Raw genomic sequence first — 21,249 nt, forward strand, 5'->3', positions numbered from 1 at the left:
AGGCACCTGTAATCCCAGCTGCTCCAGAGGCTGAGGCAGGAGAATCATTTGAACCCAGGAGGTGGAGGTTGCAGTGAGCCAAGATTGTGCCACTGCACTCCAGTGTGGGTTACAGGGTAAGACTCCATCTCAAAAAAAAAAAAAAGGGGGGGGGGTGGCCTCCTGTGGCTCAGGTCACATCACAAGTCAAAAGAAAGTCCCAGACTTCTGCTTCTTCTGGGAAGTATTCCCTTCCTGTCACCTAGCATGCACAGCCTGGACACTAAAGAGTCTGGATTGATTTCGGTGTTCCCTAATGTCCAGGACTCGTGGGTCCCCTCTGTCTCCCTCATACATGACTGAGTTCATTGCCTTTTTGAGCCCATCTTCCATTCCTGCCATCTCGGAAGCCTAGGGCCCACTTTCAGTCATCAGGAGTCCCCCTTCACCTTCCTGCTGTGGGTCTTCCTGGTGCACATTGCCTCCCTTCTAAGGGTGACTGCTTTCCTTCCACTTTCTTTTCTTTTCTTTCTCTCTTTTTTTTTTTTTTTGTTTGTTTGTTTGTTTGTTTGGAGACACAATCTTGCTCTGTTGCCCAGTCTGGAGGGCAGTGGCACGATTTTGGCTCACTGCTACCTCTGCCTCCTCGGCTCAAGTGATCTTCCTGCTTCAGCCTCCCAAGTAGCTGGGACTACAGGTACACGCCACCATGCCTGGCTAGTTTTTGTTTTTGTTTTTGCGTTTGTTGTTTTATCTTTTTGAGACAGAGTCTTGCTCTGTTGCCCAGGCTGGAGTGCAGTAGCATGATCTCAGCTCACTGCACCCTCCACCTCCTGGGTTCAAGTGATTCTCACGCCTCAGCCTCCCAAGTAGCTGGAACTACAGGTGTGCACCACCACGCCCAGCAAATTTTTGTCTTTTTAGTAGAGCTGGGCTTTTGCTATGTTGGCCAGGCTGTTCTTGAACTCCTGGCCGCAAGCGATCTGCCCTTGACCTCCTAAAGTGTTGGGATTACAGGCGTGAGCTACCGTGCCCATTCCTTTTTTCCTGAACATTTTCCAAGTGAGGTTGGTGGAAATCACGGATGGGGAACTACGCATGCAGAGGGCTGACTGGAATTGATTTCTTTCTGCCTCCTCACTAATCTGCACACTGTAGGCAGGGACCTGGTCTCATCATGCCTGCACCTCCAAGCACTGCCCTCTTACCCTGTAGTCTCCCCATTGGTCAGCTTGGTTCCATGAAGGAACTCCGTTATCACAGCAAGGACTGACCTCACACTGGTGGCTCCAAGTCACTGCCCAAACATTCTGAAGGGAGTAGAGCTTGATTGCTCAGATAGAGGGCAGATGCTGGACTGTAGCTGAGTATTTCCTTTCATCCTTAGGATAAAATACTGATAATTTGAGAGTGATGGACAAGGTTCAGAGTGGTTTCCTCATTTTGTTTTTGTTTGTAATGGAATGCCCACTTCATTTATGCTTGCCGTTTGCAGATGGACTCCATCCCACTAGAAACGTAACAGGCTTACCAGGTAGCTTCAACCACTGGTTTTACGTGACTCAGGAAAAACTGAAAAGCTGTTTCAGGAGAGAGAAAAAGAGGGTAATTACATTTCACCGCAAAACGTTTTCTTTTCAAGGCAATAAACAATCACAGCCACCCAGAAACATCACCAAAGGGCCCCAAGTGTTCTCTCGTAAAACGCAGTTACCTGGGATTCAAGGGGCTGCCTCGAGATCCGTGGGTGAGTCATTGAATTCCTCATTCAGTGAAGTGAGAATCGTAGCCTGGAGTCCTCTCTTATCTGCTATGTGAATGTGTACTGTGTGCTTGGTAGTAGAAAGGTTCCTAAAATAGAGTGTAATTAGATAAACATTTGCTTGGAAATTAGATTTTACATTCTTCGCTCTCTGTTGTGCTTTCTCTTTAGGGATTGCCACTTTCTTCTCTCTCTCCTTCATTTCACTTTAATTAGCACACACAAAAACCTTGATCCCATCCAGATTACACAGATGTGTCTGTCTGACTTGAATTGTAATTTGGTGCATGTTTTGGCAGTAGAGCATGCAAGTCTAGACATAGAAGGTTTACGAGTGTAGAGAATTTTTATTTTTATTTTTATTTTTATTTTTTAGACGGATCTTGCTCTGTCGCCCAGGATGAAGTGCAGTGGCGCGATCCTCGGCTCACTGCAAGCTTCGCCTCCCAGGTTCACGCCATTCTCCTGCCTCAGCCTTCTGAGTAGCTGGGACTACAGGCGCCTGCCACCAGGCCCAGCTAATTTTTTGTACTTTTAGTAGAGACGGGGTTTCACCATGTTAGCTGGGATGGTCTTGATCTCCTGACCTCATGATCTTCCTGCCTCAGTCTCCCAAAGTGCTGGGATTACAGGCATGAGCCACCACACCTGGCCGAGAATTCTTTATAAGCATTTTCTATGGTTCCTTTCTAATTTGAGTACTAGAGGATGTCTGTTTATCTTACAACAACAAAACCAACCCCGACAATCTTTGAAGCTCAGCAACCCTTTGTGGAGATATATGATGCTTATAAACAATCTCCATTCCTTGCAAAGGAAATGCTGTGTGATACATTTGCATCTAATTTGTGTCCGAGGAAGGGACACTACTGTTGGCTCCCTGGCCTCTCTGCCTGGCTCTCTGATCTTTTTTTTTTTTTTTTGAGACAGAGTCTTTCTCTGTCGCCTAGCTGGAGTACAATGGGCGCGATCGCAGCTCACCACAACCTCCACCTCCGGGTTCAAGCAGTTCTCCTGCCTCAGCCTCCTGAGTAGCTGGGACTACAGGGTTGCACCACCATGCCTGGCTAATTTTTGTATTTTCAGTAGAGACAGGATTTCACCCTGTTGGTCGGGCTGGTCTCGAACTCCTGACCTCGTGATCTGCCTGCCTCGCTGGGATTACAGGCATGAGCCACTGTGCCCAACCCTCTCTGACCTTCTAATGAGGTCATAGCCCCTTCAACTCAAATTCTCTCCAGGTCCTCAATTTGGGCAGAGATTTCCCAACTTGTATGACTGCAAAAGGAGGCCAGAAACCAAAAGTATCCTGTTCCTAAAGGTCATTCTTCGTGATAGGGAGCACCAGATGCAAAAAGAACACCAGGCTTCTGCAAATTAACCCACACATTGCTGCCAGGCGTTGGGAGGAATGTATTAACACATGCTATCTGAGATATTTGGAAGCTGTGTGTTAGGCTGCCTTCTCTAATGCCAAGTTATTTCCTTGTTTTCCCAAATTCATCTTAAGCCATCTTAAAATCTCTTCCTCTTGATCCCCTTTGATGCCCTTTTAGCGGCGTCACCTACGAACCCCGTGAAATTCCTGAGGAATAAAGGTAAGCCAGGGGATCTGGAAGGGCGGGCGGGTGGACCCACAACATTCCTGAAGCTGTTGTGATGTGTGGCTGCAGAGGGTGCCGGGTGGTCACCAAGGAGTCTGCACAAGGAGTCTGCGCCTTCACGTGTGTTAGACAAGGTGCCCCCTCTGGAGGGGGATGCACAGTGACACTGTCTGGGGCAGGTGAGAAGTGCCTGAACTCCATGGACTGGTGTTGTAGTGAGTAAAGCACAGGCTGTGTCTGAGATCTCTGTGGAGCACTCAGAATGCATGGGCACACACAGCGACCCCGTCAGCAGCCTTTCTAGCAACTCTCCCCACCGTGGCTTGTCCTGGAACCACCTCAACACCACTCGCTTCAGAGTCCTCCAAAGCAGAAGGCACCTTGTGTCCTGCTGCTGCTCCCGCCCCAGAGCGTCCTTCCTTCTCCTCTGCACATTTGCTAAGTGCCTGCAACGGGACGGCTACTGAGTCAGCTCCGTCCCCCGCCCTCCAATCCCCACTGCTTTAGCACGTAGCCACCATTTGTTTTAATCACGTACGCTGAGTGAGACATGCAGACGCAGAAATGACTGTTGTGAAGGAAGAAGCCTGGTACTCACGGGTCCCTAGAAGTAGGAGGCCACACAAGGAAGCACCAGGGTTGGTCAGGAGGCAAAGGGAGCCAGGAAAGGTGTGAGCAAAACCCTTTTATTCTGGGCCAGGCGCGGTGGTTCATGCCTGTGATCCCAGCACTTAGGAAGGCCGAGGCAGGCAAATCACTTGAGGTCAAGAGTTCAAGACCAGCCTGGGTAACATGGTGAAACCCTATCTCTACTAAAAATACAAAAATTAGCTGGGAGTGGTGGTGGGCACCTGTAGTCCCAGGTATTCGGGAGGCTGAGCGGGGAGAATCGCATGAACCTGGGAAGTGGAGGCTGCAGTGAGCTGAGATCGTGTCACTGTACTCTAGCCTGGGCAACAGAGGGAGACTATCTTTTAGAAAAACAAACGCTGGGCGCGGTGGTTCACGCCTGTAATCCCAGCACTTTGGGAGGCCGAGACGGGCAGATCACGAGGTCAGGAGACTGAGACCATCCTGGCTAACGCGGTGAAGCTTTGTCTGTACTAAAAAATACAAAAAACTAGCGGGGCGAGGTGGCGGGCGCCTGTAGTCCCAGCTACTCGGGAGGCTGAGGCAGGAGAATGGCGTGAACCCGGGAGGTGGAGCTTGCATTGAGCTGAGATCCAGCCACTGCACTACAGCCTGGGCGGCAGAGCAAGATTCCTTCTCAAAAAACAAAACAAAACAAAACAAACTTTATTCTGGTTTTTATAGGAAGCAGGTAGGCAAGGCAGGCTTGGGATCAGCTTGAGTGATTTGGTGGCTGTGCAGCGTGGGGTCTGTCCCTGGTTGTCCGGGACCTGGCCCTGGGGTAGCTGGGGGCAGGGGATAGTGGCCTGGAGCATGAGAGCTCCATAGAGATTGTTGGGGCATAGGCTTCGGGTGGGTCGGCTTGCACATGAAAGGTGGACTCGCAGGCCAGAGTTTACTATCTTTAGGAATTGGCTGGACCTGGGAGGGGCAGTATCTTTAAGGGTCAGTTAAGGCCCCAAGATGTCAAAGTATCAGGAAACGCAGAAAATAAAAAACACAATGAATACATCCATCCATGCCAAACACATTATCAATCTTCCTAAAGCTCAGCTATGACTATTTCACCTGCCCATTGACACCACTGTCACCAAAGCACAGAGCTTGAGTCCCGGCTAGGGTGTCAAAGGCCCGTACACTGGTCCTTCTTTTGACACTAGCTTGTTTTGTGCGCTGGCGCTGGAAGGTCACTGAGACCTCTGCCACCCCTGAGCCTCAGGTCCCAGTTGTAGGTAGAATGGAGGCGGGACAAAATGGTTTGTCTAATAAAGTTGATGGTCCGGTTGCGGTAGCTTGTGCCTGTAATCCCAGCACTTTGGGAGGCTGAGGTGGGTAGCTCACCTGAGGTCGGGAGTTTGAGACCAGCCTGGCCAACATGGTGAAACCCCATCTCTACTAAAAAATACAAAAATTGGCCGGGCGCGGTGGCTCAAGCCTGTAATCCCAGCACTGTGGGAGGCCGAGACGGGAGGATCACGAGGTCAGGAGATCAAGACCATCCTGGCTAACACGGTGAAACCCCGTCTCTACTAAAAATACAAAAAACTAGCCGGGCGAGGTGGCGGGCGCCTGTAGTCCCAGCTACTCCGGAGGCTGAGGCAGGAGAATGGCGTAAACCCGGGAGGCGGAGCTTGCAGTGAGCTGAGATCTGGCCACTGCACTCCAGCCTGGGCCACAGAGCGAGATTCCGTCTCAAAAAAAAAAAAAAAAAAAAAAAATACAAAAATTAGCTGGGCATGGTGGCGGGCACCTGTAATCCCAGCTACTCAGGAGGCTGAGGCAGGAGAATCGCTTGAACCTGGGAGGTGGAGGTTGAAGGGAGCAGAGATCCAGCCCCTGCACTCCAGCCTGGTGACAGAGTGAGACTCTATATCAAAAAAAAAAAAAATATATATATATATATATATATATATATATATATATATGGAAAGATGTCTGCCTTACTCATAGTAAGAATTGTGCATTGAAACTGCCAAGCTTAGCCGGGTGCGGTGGCTCAAGCCTATAATCCCAGCACTTTGGGAGGCCGAGACGGGCGGATCACGAGGTCAGGAGATCGAGACCATCCTGGCTAACACGGTGAAACCCCGTCTCTACTAAAAAAAACACAAAAAACTAGCCGGGCGAGGTGGCGGGCGCCTGTAGTCCCAGGTACTCGGGAGGCTGAGGCAGGAGAATGGCGTGAACCCGGGAGGCGGAGCTTGCAGTGAGCTGAGATCCGGTCACCGCACTCCAGCCCAGCCCAGGCGACAGAGAGAGACTCCGTCTCAAAAAAAAAAAAAAAAAGAAACTGCCAAGCTTAAATAATGAAGTTCGACAAATATGATTAAGTACAGAGTTTATTTGAGCGCAAGCTTGAGGATGTCCACCCAGGAGACACTGACTTCAAACTAATGGGGACAGCAGTTCTAAAGAGAAGTTAAGGTTTCACTTATATGCACAGAGACTGACATTGTAGCAGGATTATAACATTCTCCATGTGAGACCAGTGCATAAGTTATAGCTATTTGATTGGTTCCAGACAGCAACCCCGTTCCAAGGAAGATTATTGCTGTGTGAGGAGGAGCAACCATCAGAGGGGGCTCTCACAGCTGGCACCTCTTGGTCTTCTTATTTACAGGAAAAAAAGGCAGAAGTTGCTGCTGCATCCTTGTGATTCAAGCTGCATAGCCACATTGCTCTCAAGTTTCAGAGTAGTTCAAGGTTCCAGCAGCTTTAAGTTTAAATTAGTTTAAGTTTGAATTATTTGATTTCATAAAACTACACTGTAATTCCAGTTTTCAGCTATCCTGTTGAAAGTGGGTAAAATGTCTCATAACTGTATCGGCAAAGGAGCTGGGAAACATAACCTCACGTCTTGTTTGTAGGCTAGCAGTGAGCACAACTTCTAGAAAGGGCAATTGACAGTTCTCATAAATAGAAAAACAATGCAATCACTTTTTTGTTTGTTTGTTTTTTTGAGACGGAGTTTTAATCTTGGCCCCCAGCCTGGAGTGCAATGATAAGATCTCGGCTCACCGCAACCTCCGCCTCCCGGGTTCAAGCGATTCTCCAACTCAGCCTCCTGAGTAACTGGGATTACAGGTGCCCACTACCATGCCAAGCTAATGTTGTGTTTTTAGCAGAGATGGAGTTTCACGATGTTAATCAGTCTGGTCTCGAAATCCTGATCGCAGGTGGTCCGTCCGGCTCAGCCTCCCAAAGTGCTGGGCTTACAGCAGACGTGAGCTACCGTGCCCAGCCAAGGCAATTACCTTTTTTTTTTTTTTTTTTTTTGAGACAGAGTTTTGCTCTGTCGCCCAGGCTGGAGTGCAATGGTGCAATCTCAGCTCACTGCAACCTCTGCCTCCTGGGCTCAAGAGATTTTCCTGCCTCAGCCTCCCGAGCAGCTGGGATTACAGGTGTGCACCACCACACCCAGTTAATTTTTGTATTTTTAGTAGAGATGGGGTTTCACCATGTTGGCCAGGCTGGTCTCAAAGTCCTGACCCCATGATCCACCCACCTCGGCCTCCCAAAGTGCTGAGACTACAGGTGTGAGTCACTGCGCCCGGCCGGTGATTACTTTTTAACCTAGAGTGTTGAAATATACCTGGGGGATTTATTTTAATCAGTTATGACAAGAGTCCCAGACATACAAATGATCTTCATGAAGGAAAAAGTTTATACCCACAGATTCCTGGAAACAGGAGACACGGCCCACCACAGAGGGGCACACCAGGACCCTCAGGAAGCACAGGGAGGGAGGGTGAGCATGGCCCCTGCCTCCACTGGGGTTTCTGAGGGAAGGAATGGGTGAGGCATGGCAGGTACTCTGAGTAAATTTAGATTTGAATGGTTTAATTTTGGCAAACCATAGGGGTGGTTTCTCGTTGTCCAGTATTTGACCCTGGAGTGATTTAGGGCAGGCAGGGAGAGATTGGCTTAGTGTGTGAGTTTGAAAAGGAGATGGTTGGGGTGTGGGCTCTGGATTGGTTGGTTTGTATATCAAAGGTGTGCTTGCAGGGGAGTCATATGCTGTCTCTAAGAAATAACTAGCCCTGGGAAGGGAGGTTCTCCAGGATTAAGGCCCCAAATGCCAGAGCATCAGGAATATAGAAAATAAGAAAATATAATAAATACACCCAGCAATTCCATTTCTAGGAATTTCTTTCTTTCTTTTTTTTTTTTTTTAAGATAGAGTCTCGCTCTGTCCCCCAGGTTGGAGTACAGTGTCATAATCTTGGCTCACTGCAAGTTCTACCTCATGGGTTCACGCCATTCTCTTGCCTCAGTCTCCCAAGTAGCTGGGACTACAGGTGCCTGCCACCACACCCAGCTCATTTTCTTTTTTTTTTTTTTTTTTTTTTGAGACGGAGTCTGGCTCTGTCGCCCAGGCTGGAGTGCAGTGGCCGGATCTCAGCTCACTGCAAGCTCCGCCTCCCGGGTTTACGCCATTCTCCTGCCTCAGCCTCCCGAGTAGCTGGGACTACAGGCGCCGCCACCACGCCCGGCTAGTTTTTTGTATTTTTTAGTAGAGACGGGGTTTCACCGTGTTAGCCAGGATGGTCTCGATCTCCTGACCTCGTGATCCGCCCGTCTCGGCCTCCCAAAGTGCTGGGATTACAGGCTTGAGCCACCGCGCCCGGCCTCATTTTCTTTTTTGTACTTTTAGTAGAGACGGGGTTTCATCATGTTAGCCAGAATGGTCTCAATCTCCTGACCTCGTGATCCACCCACCTCGGCCTCCCAGAGTGCTAGGATCACAGGTGTGAGCCACCATGCCTGGCCTATTTCTAGGAAATTTTATTAAAAATATGCTATTCATTTTCCTAGTCTACTTCTCCCATCCTGCTTGGTGACTTTCTCATATATTTCTCTAGCTCTGCAAATATCTCAGTGTCTTCTACCCCAGCCTTGCGCTCCCAGAATGCCCTTGTTTGCCTCCTTCACAAACAAAATTTAAGCAGTTAAAAGACAGTGTCCACACCCTCCTGTCTAACAGCAATCACACCCCCTTTCTCCGTCTCCTGCTGGAAATTGAACCGTCCGTGCCAAGGCTGGCCTCTGTCCCAGCTTCCATCCTCTTAAGCCAACTCAAGGACTTTCCTGGCAATTCTTTCTCCCTTTCCTGCATGCTCCGGTCTGAATGCTGGTGTCCGTTAACCCCATATCCATGTGTTGAAATCCTAATCTCAAAGGTCAGGATATTAGGAGTTGCAGCCTTTGGGGGATGACGAGGTCATGAGGGTGGAACCCCCATGACTGGGAATAGTACCTTTACAATAGAAGTCACAGAGAGCTATCTCACTCCTTCCTGTAAGGACACAACAAAGAAGCCACCCTCTGTTGAACCAGAAAGTGAATCCTCGCCAGCCACCAAAGCTGCTGATATCTTGATCTGGGACCTCCCAGCCTCCAGAATTGTGAGAAATCAATGTCCGTTGTTTCTTTGTTTTTTGTTTTTTGTTTTTGTTTTTTTCCATACAGAGTCTTGCTCTGTCGCCCAGGCTGGAGTTCAGTGGTGTGATCTCTGCTCACTGCAACCTCCGCCTCCCGGGTTCAAGCAATTCTCCTGCCTCAGCCTCCTGAGTAGCTGGGATTACAGGCGTCAGCCACCATGCCTGGCTAATTTTATTTTGTATTTTTAGTAGAGATGGAGTTCTGCCATGTTGGTCAGGCTGGTCTCGAACTCCTGCCCTCCTGATCCACCTGCCTCGGCCTCCCAAAGGTTTTTTTTTTTTTTTTTGAGACAGGGTTTCATTCCCATCACCCAGGCTGGAGTGTAATGGCGCAGTTTCACCTCACTACAACCTCCTGCTCCCTAGCTCGAGCAATTCTCCTGCCTCAGCCTCCTGAGTAGCTGGGAGTACAGGCACCTGCCACCTCATCTGACGAATTTTTGTATTTTTTATAGAGTCAGGGTTTCACCATGTTGCCCAGGCTGGTCTTGAACTCCTGAGCTCACGCATGATCTGCCCACCTCCCGAAGTGCTGGGATTATAGGAGTGGGCCACTGCGGCTGGCTGTGTCTGTTGTTTCTAAGCCACCAAGCCTGTGGTGTTTCGTTACAGCAGCCAGAATGAACTGGTACTATAGTATCACGATTCACTGTCTCATTCCCATTCACGAACGTGCTGCCAATGTTCACATCTTAAAAACAAGATGGTCTCTTGATCTCTTAGACTCCTCCAGGAGCTGTGCCCATTTCTCTTCTTTCTTTTATACAAAGTTCCCCAAAATCATTTTCAAAATTCACGGTTTCCAGTTACTTTCTTCTTACTCCCTCCTGAACCTGCTTCACTTGTGTCCCCACCACACAGCTAATATGTCCTCTGCCTAGATCTCTAATGACCTCCTGGATGCCCCATCTAACGGTCCGTTTTCAGTTTTCTTTACTTTTCTTTTTTTTTGGACAGAGTCTCGCTCTGTCATCCAGGCTGGAGTGCAGTGGCACGATTTCGACTCACTGCAACTTCTGCCTCCCAGGTTCAAGTGATTCTCCTGCCTCAGCCTCCCAAGTAGCTGGGACTATAGGTGTGAGCCACCATGCCCGGCTAATTTTTGTATTTTAAGTAGAGACGGGCTTTCGCCATGTTGCCCAGAGTGGTCTTGAACTCCTGACCTCAAGTGATCCACCTGCCTTGGCCTTCCAAAGTGCTGGCATTATAGGCGTGTGCCAGCTTGCCTGGCCCGTTTTCAGTTTTCATCACACCTAAACTATCTGCAACCTGTGTTCTTTTCCCTCCCAAAATATTTCCTCATGAAAATTTGAAAACATACAGAACAGTAGACAGAACTGTAGAGTGAACGCCCCGTATCCCTCACCTAAAATCTAGTTGTTCATTTTACACTCTTAGCTTTTTCATAGTCCAGGCTGTTTTCAGCATGCTGAGATTCACTGACGGGTGAATCTCAGGACGCTTTTCAGCTCAGGTGGCTGAACCCCTTGCCCTGTGCCAGTGAAGAGATGGCAGTCAGGGGAAGGCCAGGCACGAGGCAAGGGGGAGCTGCCTCAACTTGTCAGATTTTTTTTTTTTTTTTTGAGATGGAGACTTGCTCTGTCCCCCAGGCTGGAGTGCAATGGCACAACCTTGGCTCATTGCAACCTCTGCCTCCTGGGTCAAGCAATTTTCCCGCCTCAGCCTCCTGAGTAGCTGGGATTACAGGCACGTGGCACCATGCCCAGCTAATTTTTGTATTTTTAGTAGAGACAGGGTTTCAACATGTTGGTCAGGCTGGTCTCGAACTCCTGACCTCAGGTGATCCACCCACCTTGGCCTCCCAAAGTGCTGGAATTACAGGTGTGAGCCACGGCACCCATCCCAACTTGTCGGATTTTACAAGTGGCTGAATAATGCACTTACTTTGCTAGCTGCTATTTTGTTCAGTTTGCACAAACAACAACTTGTTATTTTTTCACATTTCAGATAATATGAAGGAGGATGACACACCTGAGCCTGCAAACAACAGCCATGATTTTTTTTTTTTTTTTTTTTTTTTTTGAGACGGAGTCTTGCTCTGTCACCCAGGCTGGAGTGCAGTGGCCGGATCTCAGCTCACTGCAAGCTCCACCTTTTGGGTTCACGCCATTCTCCTGCCTCAGCCTCCCGAGTAGCTGGGACTACAGGCGCCCGCCACCTCGCCCGGCTAGTTTTTTGCATTTTTAGTAGAGACGGGGTTTCACCGTGTTAGCCAGGATGGTCTCGATCTCCTGACCTCGTGATCCGCCTGTCTCGGCCTCCCAAAGTGCTGGGATTATAGGCTTGAGCCACCGCGCCTGGCCAACAGCCATGATTTTATAGGACGTTCCGTAGTCCTAAAATTGACACCTGGAATGCAGGTTCATGGAATTCCATCCTAAGTTGTCCTGCAATGTCCTTTCATGAGAGCACCACACAATCTGAGACCATCAGGGCAGCACCCAAATCATAAGATGAAGGCCACTTCCCCTTCGGCTGCATACACAGCGGGTGTTGCCACACAGAGTCAGGGACCCAGTGTCTCTACAGAGCAGAGGGGAGGGCTCCAGCCCAGGACGGAAGGTGAACTTGAGTCAGGGATTGTTGGGAGCAAAAATTATATTTGTTCACATAGGCCGTAAAATCTAACTTCAGTATTTTCTAAAATTAAGAAAGCCTGAGCAACGTGGCAAAACCCCATCTCTACAAAAACATAAAACAATTAGGCAGGTGTGGTGGCGCATGCCTGTGGTGCCAGCTACTTGGGAGGCTGAGGCAGGAGGGCTCGGACCCGGGAGATGGAAGTTGCAGTGAGCTGTGATCATGCACTGCACTCCAGCCTGGGTGATAGAATGGGACTCTGTGTCCAAAAAAAAAAAAAGCTATTTTTTAAAGTGTGTCTGGTTTTGACTTCTATTCCCCTCTGTAAGGACAAATATATTAACTGAAAGACATAGCTAAAATGAACATTTTTGAGCACTTATTTTCTTTTCTTTCTTTTTAGCAATAATTCGGCATAGACCCGCTCTTGTTAAAGTAATTTTAATTTCGAGCGTAGCCTTCAGCATTGCCCTGATAAGTGGGATGGCAATCTCCTATATGATATAGTAAGTATCTGCTAAGTAACATCTGCTATCCTTAAATGAGATGTAACAAGTCAACTGATTATTATTTAGTGTCAAAGGATGATGATGACACATCTTACAATTGTTAAATTATTATAGTCATTATAAATTTCCAGATTAGTGTTTTTCAAAATGTGGGTTGTACTCATGTTGAGTAATGATACACATGAAAAAAAAAGAAAGGCACAGGACAGAATACAATTCAGCAGAATAGAAAATATTAGAAAATATTACTTAAAATATTAATGTAAAAGGCTGATTTTTAAACTTTTCAGACACACGTGTGAGACATGTACACACAGAGACACATGGTTGTGAAATAAAATATATTTTTTACTGGGAATCATGATCAAAAATGTTTGAAAGACACAGTTTGAGATGCTGGCATCCTCCCAAAATTCAGTATTTTATTTATTTTTTTACTTTTTTTTTGGGGTGGGGACGGAGTTTTGCTCTTGTTGCCCAGGCTAGAGTGCAGTGGTACAGGTCTTGGTTCACTGCAACCTCTGCCTCCTGGGTTCAAGCAATTCTCCAGCAATTCTCCCAGCATTTGGTATTTTAAAATGAACTTGAGGCCGGGTGTGGTGGCTCATGCCTGTAATCCCAGCACTCTGGGAGACTGAGGCGGGTAGATCACCTGAGGTTAGGAGTTCGAGACCAGCCTGGTCAACATAGTAAAATGCTGTCTCTACTAAAAATACAAAAATTATCTGGGCATGGTGACCGGCGCCTGTAATCCCAGCTACTTGGGAGGCTGGGGCAGGAGAATCACTTGCACCTGGGAGGCAGGGGTTGCAGTGGGCAGAGATAATGCCATTGTACTCCAGCCTGGGCAACAAGAACAAAACTCTGTCTCAAATAATAAATAAATAAATAAATATAAAATGAACTTGCTACTTTGGAAGGAATCTCAATAGTGCACAGCAGAAAAGAGTGAGTACTCTCCTTTTCACTAGAAATATGTCAGTGCAGTCTGGGGTGATAGCAGCTTTGGGGGAAGATACGTCACCGTCTTCGCAAATGAAGCTTGAGGTCAAGCTCTTTCGAGTGATGTAATCATTTTGAAATTCACAGTAGAAAAAGGTGAGACACACTGTGACCTCACGTAGTTCTGACCAAAGCAACAGACTCTGACTCCTACTCTATGATTCCATGCTAGGATTCCATTGTTATCCCACCAGAAACAGTTTGAAAAGTACAAAATTACTTGCTTCATTAGAATTAAGTATGAAAACGGGATATATTGCCATGTGTGGGATATTTTTTGAGGCAGCTATGTTGAGACCACCTTGGAGTAGGTCACATGAAGGCAAAGTGACATTTAAGGTAAAAGAGAAAAATGTTGCTAATGAGAGTGTAACCTGCGTGCTTGGTTGTGGGTTATCTCCACTACATCCACTTAATTTATGTAACTGTATAGGCCGGGGGCAGTGGCTGACACCTGTGATCCCAACACTTTGGGAGACCGAGGCAGGTGGATCGCTTAAACTCAAGTGTTTGAGACCAGCCTGGGCAACATGGTGAAACCCCATCTATACAAAAAATACAAAAATTAGCCAGGTGTGGTGGCACACACCTGTAGTCCCAGCTACTCTAGAGGCTGAGGTGGGAGCATGCTTTGAGCCCCAGAGGTGGAGGTTGCAGTGAGCTGAGGTCGCACCAGTGCACTCCAGCCTGGGTGACAGAGTGAGACCCTGTCTCCAAAAAAAAAAAAAAAAAAAAAAAAAATGTAACTGTAGCTTCTGTATATCTCATTATTATAGACAAAACTATTAATAAATATAAAGTTTTCTAATGCAACTCAGTAAAACATATCTCCTGGACACTCAGTGTTGAATTGAGTTGTTGAGCTAGTCCATTCTTGTTTTCACATTTGTATTAGCACTAAGCTAGAGTGGAGCCTGAGGCCAAAACCGAAACAAACAAACAAACAAAAAAACAAAACCACCTATTCAAAAATACAAGTTTTATGTAATTTTTAGTGGTTCATTTTTTCCAGAAGTAGATTTTGAAAATACTATTGGTAAGTTTGCTTTTATTTAAACCAGGAAAGTAAAATTACAATTAATTTTGTTTGGGGTATAAATGGTTTTATAATAATTTTTATTTTTTTTGGAGATGGAGTCTCACTCTGTCGCCCAGGCTGGAGTGCGTGGCATGATATCTGCTCACTGCAAGCTCCGCCTCCCAGGTTCACGCCATTCTCCTGCCTCAGCCTCCCGAGTAGCTGGGACTACAGGCGCCTGCCACCACAACTGGCTAATTGTTTTTGTAGTTTTAGTTGGAGACAGGGTTTCACTGTGTTACCCAGGATGGTCTCGATCTTCTGACCTCGTGATCTGCCCGCCTCGGCCTCCCAAAATGCTGGGATTACAGGCGTGAGCCACTACGCCTGACCTAGATAAAATATTTAAACTTAACGTTGTGACTTTTCATACACCAGTTTTCAATTATTAAAAATATTCTGGGCCGGGCACAGTGGCTCAAGCCTGTAATCCCAGCACTTTGGGAGGCCGAGATGGGCGGATCACGAGGTCAGGAGATCGAGACCATCCTGGCTAACACGGTGAAACCCCGTCTCTACTAAAAAGATACAGAAAACTAGCCAGGCGAGGTTGCGGGCACCTGTAGTCCCAGCTACTCGGGAGGCTGAGACAGGAGAACGGCGTGAACCCGGGAGGCGGAGCTTGCTGTGAGCTGAGATCCAGCCACTGCACTCTAGCCTGGGCGACAGAGCGAGACTCCGTCTCAAAAAAAGAAAAAAAAAAAAAAAAATTTCTGAACTTCTTAAGTGTTTTGGAAAAGAATAAGCATTTAAAAATACATTAAAACATATGTATAGGGACTCACACCTTTCCTTTTGACTCAAGCTCCCCCGTGGTTCAGCACAGCACTGTTGGATCCTATCTCTGTTTACAATTTTGATATTTGGTATATCCTGGAATTTTTTTTTTTTTTCTTCATTTCAATTTTTAAAAATATTGAGTTAAGGGCTGGGAGTGGTGGCTCACGCCTGTAATCCCAGCACTTTGGGAGGCCGAGGTGGGTGGATCACCTGAGGTTGGGAGTTCAAGACCAGCCTGATCAGCATGGAGAAACCCCATCTGTACTAAAAATACAGAAAAATTAGCTGGGCGTGGTGGCGCATGCCTGTAATCCCAGCTACTCGGGAGGCTAAGGCAGGAGAATCGCTTGAACCTGGGAGGCACAGGTTGTGGTGAGCCGAGATCACGCCATTGCACTCCAGCCTGGGCAACAAAGCGAAACTCCATCTCAAAAAAAAAAAAAAAAATACTCATCTTCATTTTTCAGTGTCTGGGGCACCTCCTTACATTTCACACTGAGGCGAGCACCTCCCTCTTGTCACTCAATTCTTGCTCCTGCCCCAGCCTTTTGACGATCTTTGGTGATGTTTGCAGCCAGCTCTGCTGCCTCACAGCTTCTAGAGTGCCCACACCCTTCCCCCACCACTGCCCCTGGAACCCAAAGGAGCCAACCCTCTGCTGGGATTTGGCTCTGAGCAAGAAAAACAAAAAACGAGTAAGCTAACCCTAAAAGTTTTTTATTTTTTATTTTTTTGAGACGGAGTTTCACTCTTGTTGCCCAGGCTGGAGTGCAATGGCGTGATCTCGGCTCACAGCAACTTCTGCCTCCCGGGTTCAAGTGATTCTCCTGCCTCAGCCACCCAAATAGCTGGGATTACAGGCATGCGCCATCACGCCCTGCTAATTTTGTATTTTTTTAGTACAGACGGGGTTTCTCCATGTTGGTCAGGCTGGCCTCGAACTCCTGACCTCAGGTGATCTACCCGCCTCAGCCTACCAAAGTGCTGGGATTACAGGCGTGAGCCACTGCGCCTGGCCCCTAAAAGTATTTTTTTATTACATAATTCACACAGTACTGGGAAGGTAAGCATGTTAAGAAAACACTGTCATCTATTTCCACACCAAACAGAAATAGCTGTTCAATGATCCACTTCCAGGATTGGACCTACAGTGAGGTAGAAACATCAGTAACACCCTTTCTGTCCCATTTTGTTCATCACGGATTTCTTGGCATTAATTTTTATTTTGTAAAATATTACACTGAAATATGACTATGGCTGGGCACAGTGGCTCACACCTGTAATTCCAGTGCTTTGGGAGGCCAAGGAGGAAAGGTAGCTTGAGCCTAGGAGTTTGAGACCATCCTGGGCAACATAGCAAGACCCTATTTCTACAAAAAAATACAAAAATAATTAGCTGGGCATGGTGCCATGAGCCTGTGGTCCCAGCTATTCAGGAGGCTGAGTAGGGAAGACTGAACCCAGGAGTTTGAGGCTGCAGTGAACCGTGATAGCATCAGTTCACTTCTAGTTTGGGTGACAGAATGAGACCCTGTTCCAAAGAAAGAAAGAGAGAAAAAAAAAAAAAAGGGGGAAAGGAAAGAAAAAAAAAAGAAAAAAGAAGGAAGGGAGGGAGGAAGGAAAGAGACCCTGTTCCAAAGAAAGAAAGAGAGAAAAAAAAAAAAGGGGGGAAAGGAAAGAAAAAAAAAAAGAAAAAAGAAGGAAGGGAGGGAGGAAGGAAAGAAAGAGAGAGGAACAAGAAAGAAAAAGAGAAAAGAAAGAAAAGAAAAGAAAGAAAAAAGGAAGAAAGAGAAAGAAAAAGAAAAAGAGAGAAAGAAAGATGATTTGTCTGATTATGGAGTTTTTTGTCAACACCTTAAGTTTGGAACCCGATGTGAGTGCCTTGCTCACGTCTAGTCCTGGCTTTGATCCATGCTTTGGGATAAGAGTTACTCCTTACTCCAGGAAATGACCTGACCATGTAGACATTTGAGATCTGACCATGATTAGTCTGGTTTCAAAGTCTTACTTCTGCACCCACCCCACAAGCAACTCCTTTCCAGTCAAAAAGTGGCATGATTGAGAAATGAATTATTCACCATGAAAACTGTGCTTCTAAATTTATTTATATCATTCTCCAGTCGACTGGCACAGGCTGAGGAAAGACAACAGCTGGAGTCGCTTTATAAGAATATCAGGATACCGTCATTAGGAGACAAAGAAGAGGGCTCAGAGGATGAGGATGAGTCCACGCACCTACTTCCAGAGAACGAAAAGGAGCTGGAGAAGTTCATCCACTCAGGTAACGTGACCTGTCAGAGCCACTCGCAGGAAGGTCAAGCTGGCAGTGGTGGCTTGGTTTTCTTTTGTTTCTTTCTTTTTTCTTTTTTTGAGACAGAGTCTCGCTCTGTCGTCCAGGCTGGAGTGCAGTGGCATGATCTTGACTCACTGCAAGCTCCGCCTCCCATGTTCACAGCATTCTCCTGCCTCAGCCTCCCGAGTACCTGGGACTATAGGCGCCCGCCACCATGCCTGGCTAATTTTTTGTATTTTTAGTAGAGACGGGGTTTCACCGTGTTAGCCAGGATGGTCTCGATCTCGTGACCTCGTGATCCGCCCGCCTCGGCCTCCCAAAGTGCTGGGATTACAGGCGTGAGCCACCACTGCCAACCTTTTTTTATTGTTTTTTTGAGACGGAGTCTCCCTGTCGCCCAGGCTGCAGTGCAGTGGCGCAATCTCGGCTCACTGCAACCTCTGCCACCTGGGTTTAAGTGATCCTCCTGCCTCAATCTCCCAAGTAATTGGGACTACAGGCGTGTGCCACCATGCCCTGCTAATTTTTTTTCTTTCTTTCTTTCTTTTTTTTTTTTTTTTGTATTTTTAGTAAAGACAAGGTTTCACCGTGTTAGCCAGGATGGTCTTGATCTCCTTACCTTGTGATCTGCCTGCCTCAGTCTCTCAAAGTGCTGGGATTACAGGCGTGAGCCACTGTGCCCGGCCTGTGGCTTGGTTTTCAAAGGCAAAGATAAGTGGGAGTTAAGGGAGTTTGAAGTAAGAGAGACAAATATTCACAGCCGCACTTACGGAAATGAACCTTTCTCATCAAATCTTACAGCGGGGTGAACAGCTGTGGGGTTGCTCAGTTCCTTTTGCAGGGCAGTTCCACGGATCTAACAGAGTTCAGGAAACAAAGTTTTCCCAGCACAAAACATGTTTCCGTTAAACATACTCATTACCATGATGTTATCCTGCATTCAAAACATAGACACAGACGTTTCACCTGCACCATGTCTCCATCTGATGTGAAAATGGGATCCAGACCCACAAAACAGAGGTCACTACCCCAGGGTAAAAGTTCCCAGCATGCCATGCCCACCCCAGACATGTTCTCCTGTCCTTGTGAGAAGAGGGTGACGTTGATCATTGTCCAGGCTGGAGTGCAGTGGTGTGATCTTGGTTCACTGCAACCTCTGCCTGATTTTGTACAAGTTCTTTTTTTTTTTTTTTTTTTGAGATGGAATCTCACTCTGTTGCCCAGCCTGGAGTGCAGTGGCGCGATCTCAGCTCACTGCAAGCTCCGCCTCCTGGGTTCACACCATTCTCCTGCCTCAGCCTCCCCAGCAGCTGGGACTACAGGTGCCCGCCACCAGGCCCATTGTATTTTTAATAGAGACGGGGTTTCACCCTGCTAGCCAGGATGGTCTCGATCTTCTGACCTCGTGATCCACCCGCCTCGGCCTCCCAAAGTACTGGGATTACAGGAGTGAGCCAATGCATCCCGGCTATAGAATTTTATTTATTTTTTTATTTTTTGAGACAGAGTCTCCCTATGTCACCCAGGCTGGAGTGCAGTGGAGAAATGTTGCCTCACTGCAACCTTTGCCTCCTGGGTTCAAGCAATTATCCTGCCTCAGCCTCCAGAGTAGCTGGGATTATAGGCGTGCACTGTGACGCCTGGCTAATTTTTGTACTTTTAGTAGAGACGGAGTTTCACCAGTTAGCCAGGCTGGTCTCCAACTCCTGACCTCAAGTCATCCACCTGCCTAGGCCTCCCAAAGTGCTAGGAGTATAGGCGTGAGTCACCACTCCCGGCTTTTTTTTTTCTTTTTCTTTTTTTTTGAGACAGAGTCTCACTATGTCACCCAGGCTGGAGTGCAGTGGTGTGATATCAGCTCACTGCAGCTTCAACCTCCTGGGCTCAGTTAATCCTCCCACCTCACCCTCCTGAGTGGCTGGGACTACAGGTGCAAGTCACTATGCCCAACTCATTTTTGTTTTTGTTTTTGTTTTGAGACAGAGTCTTGCTCTGTTGCCCAGGCTGGAGTGCAGTGGTGTGATCTTAGTTCACTGCAACCTCTGCCTCCTGGATTCAAGTGATTCTCATGCCTCAGCCTCCTGAGTAGCTGGGATTACAGGCACGCGCCACCATGCCTGGCTCATTTTTGTATTTTTAGTAAAGACAAGGTCTCACCATGTTGGCCAGGCTGGTCTCGAACTCTTGACCTCAAGTGATCCACCCTCCTCAGCCTCCCAAAGTCCTGGGATTACAGGCATGAGGCACCGCACTGGGCTAGTTTTTGTATTTTTAGTAGGGACAGTTTTCGCCATGTTGCCCAGGTTGGTCACAAACTCCTGGGCTCAAGAGATCTTCCTGTCTTGGCCTCCCAAACTGTTGGGATTATAGGTGTGAGCCACCGAGCCTAGCCTGGAAGTTCTGAGATTCGTGGGTACCTGTTTAAAAACTTCTAGAGAGAAACCTATAGAGAGTGCAGTGTGTGATTCAGCCATACTAACCATTCCTCACATGGACTTACTCTCTAAAAACTCCAGACGTAGCCAGAAAGAGGCAGAACGGCCAGAGCAGGAGAGATCACTGATGCTCACTGAGGCAGAGGGAAAACACTTCCCCAATGTCTCTTTACCACATTGGATTATAGCTTTTCTACATTCTTCTTCTTCTTTTACTGGGCATTTATACAACTTGAATACAAAATATGGGAAAATAATTTTAAAATTTAATTTTCACCATCCTTGTCAGACAAATAACATTCATTATGAATCCTCTGAAAATTCCACTGTTGGTACCTCCATTTTTCCAGGCTTTTTCCCTCACCCCTTTTGTCTCCAATTTTAATCCTCACTTATTACTATATCGATGACATCGTTTCTACATTTTAGTTATTAGATCAAAAAGAAGGAAAAATATGAAGAAGAAGAAACTGAGGGAAGAGAGAAACTCAGTAACACAAAAAGAAACAAAGAATACGTCACATAATGGAAAAATGGAAGATTTGTGAACACAGGTGACAGAGGTGCTGGCTGAGGCAGAGGAGAGACTATAGGGGTGCTGGGAGACTGAGCCCGTGGGCGTGGCTTGCTCCCAGAGAACCTTGTGGAAGAAGACATCAAAGAAAGAAATGCCAAACGTGTATCCCAGAAAATAAAGCCACATGACATAGCAACTCTTGTTTATTGGCTCTCATAGTTCATGAATAATTATAACTTAATTGGAAAATAGAAAAGAATCTAACTTTGTTAAGGGTGAAGAGAACTTGTCAGGATTTTCTTTTCTTGCTCCTGACCAGAAATATTGCACAAGTAGTTTTGGGGGACCATCTCCCAGACTTTGCCAGGGAATAGCTTTCATGAAGCCAAACTTTCCTGGTGAGATTACCTGTCAGTTCCATACCTTGTCTCCTTTGTACACATGAGGAAACTGAGGATGTCAAAATAAATATGATACCGGATTAAAACATAGTCGTTAGTCGGGCCTGGTGGTGCGCGCCTGTAATCCCAGCTATTCAGGAGGCTGAGGCAGGAGAATCGCTTGAGCCCGGGAGGCGGAGGTTGCAGTGAGCCGAGATTGCACCACTGCACTCCAGCC

General features: G+C 47.1%; 1 protein-coding gene across 1 annotated transcript; it reads left to right on the forward strand.

Moving 5' to 3' along the window:
* Positions 1 to 834: 834 nt before the first annotated feature.
* C6H19orf18 (chromosome 6 C19orf18 homolog) lies at positions 835 to 21,249 on the forward strand. The gene is made up of 6 exons (XM_038006439.2): positions 835 to 1,513; positions 1,622 to 1,726; positions 3,298 to 3,339; positions 12,421 to 12,523; positions 17,507 to 17,667; positions 20,544 to 21,249. Exons 1-6 carry the CDS (start codon positions 1,393 to 1,395, stop codon positions 20,660 to 20,662), a joined length of 651 nt encoding a protein of 216 aa, XP_037862367.1. The 5' UTR covers positions 835 to 1,392; the 3' UTR covers positions 20,663 to 21,249.

The sequence above is a fragment of the Chlorocebus sabaeus genome, chromosome 6 (genome assembly GCF_047675955.1).
Source record: "Chlorocebus sabaeus isolate Y175 chromosome 6, mChlSab1.0.hap1, whole genome shotgun sequence".
In the NCBI taxonomy this organism is placed as follows: Eukaryota; Metazoa; Chordata; class Mammalia; order Primates; family Cercopithecidae; genus Chlorocebus; species Chlorocebus sabaeus.

What these genes read in the sequence shown, in the direction of transcription:
- C6H19orf18 (XM_038006439.2), top strand. Translation starts at nt 1,393, where the DNA reads ATGGACAAGGTTCAGAGTGGTTTCCTCATTTTGTTTTTGTTTGTAATG. An exon ending in AAACGTAACAGGCTTACCAG is followed by an intron (nt 1,514 to 1,621) that starts GTAGCTTCAACC and finishes TTTCTTTTCAAG; the next exon opens with GCAATAAACAATCACAGCCA. An exon ending in GGAGAAGTTCATCCACTCAG is followed by an intron (nt 17,668 to 20,543) that starts GTAACGTGACCT and finishes TCTACATTTTAG; the next exon opens with TTATTAGATCAAAAAGAAGG.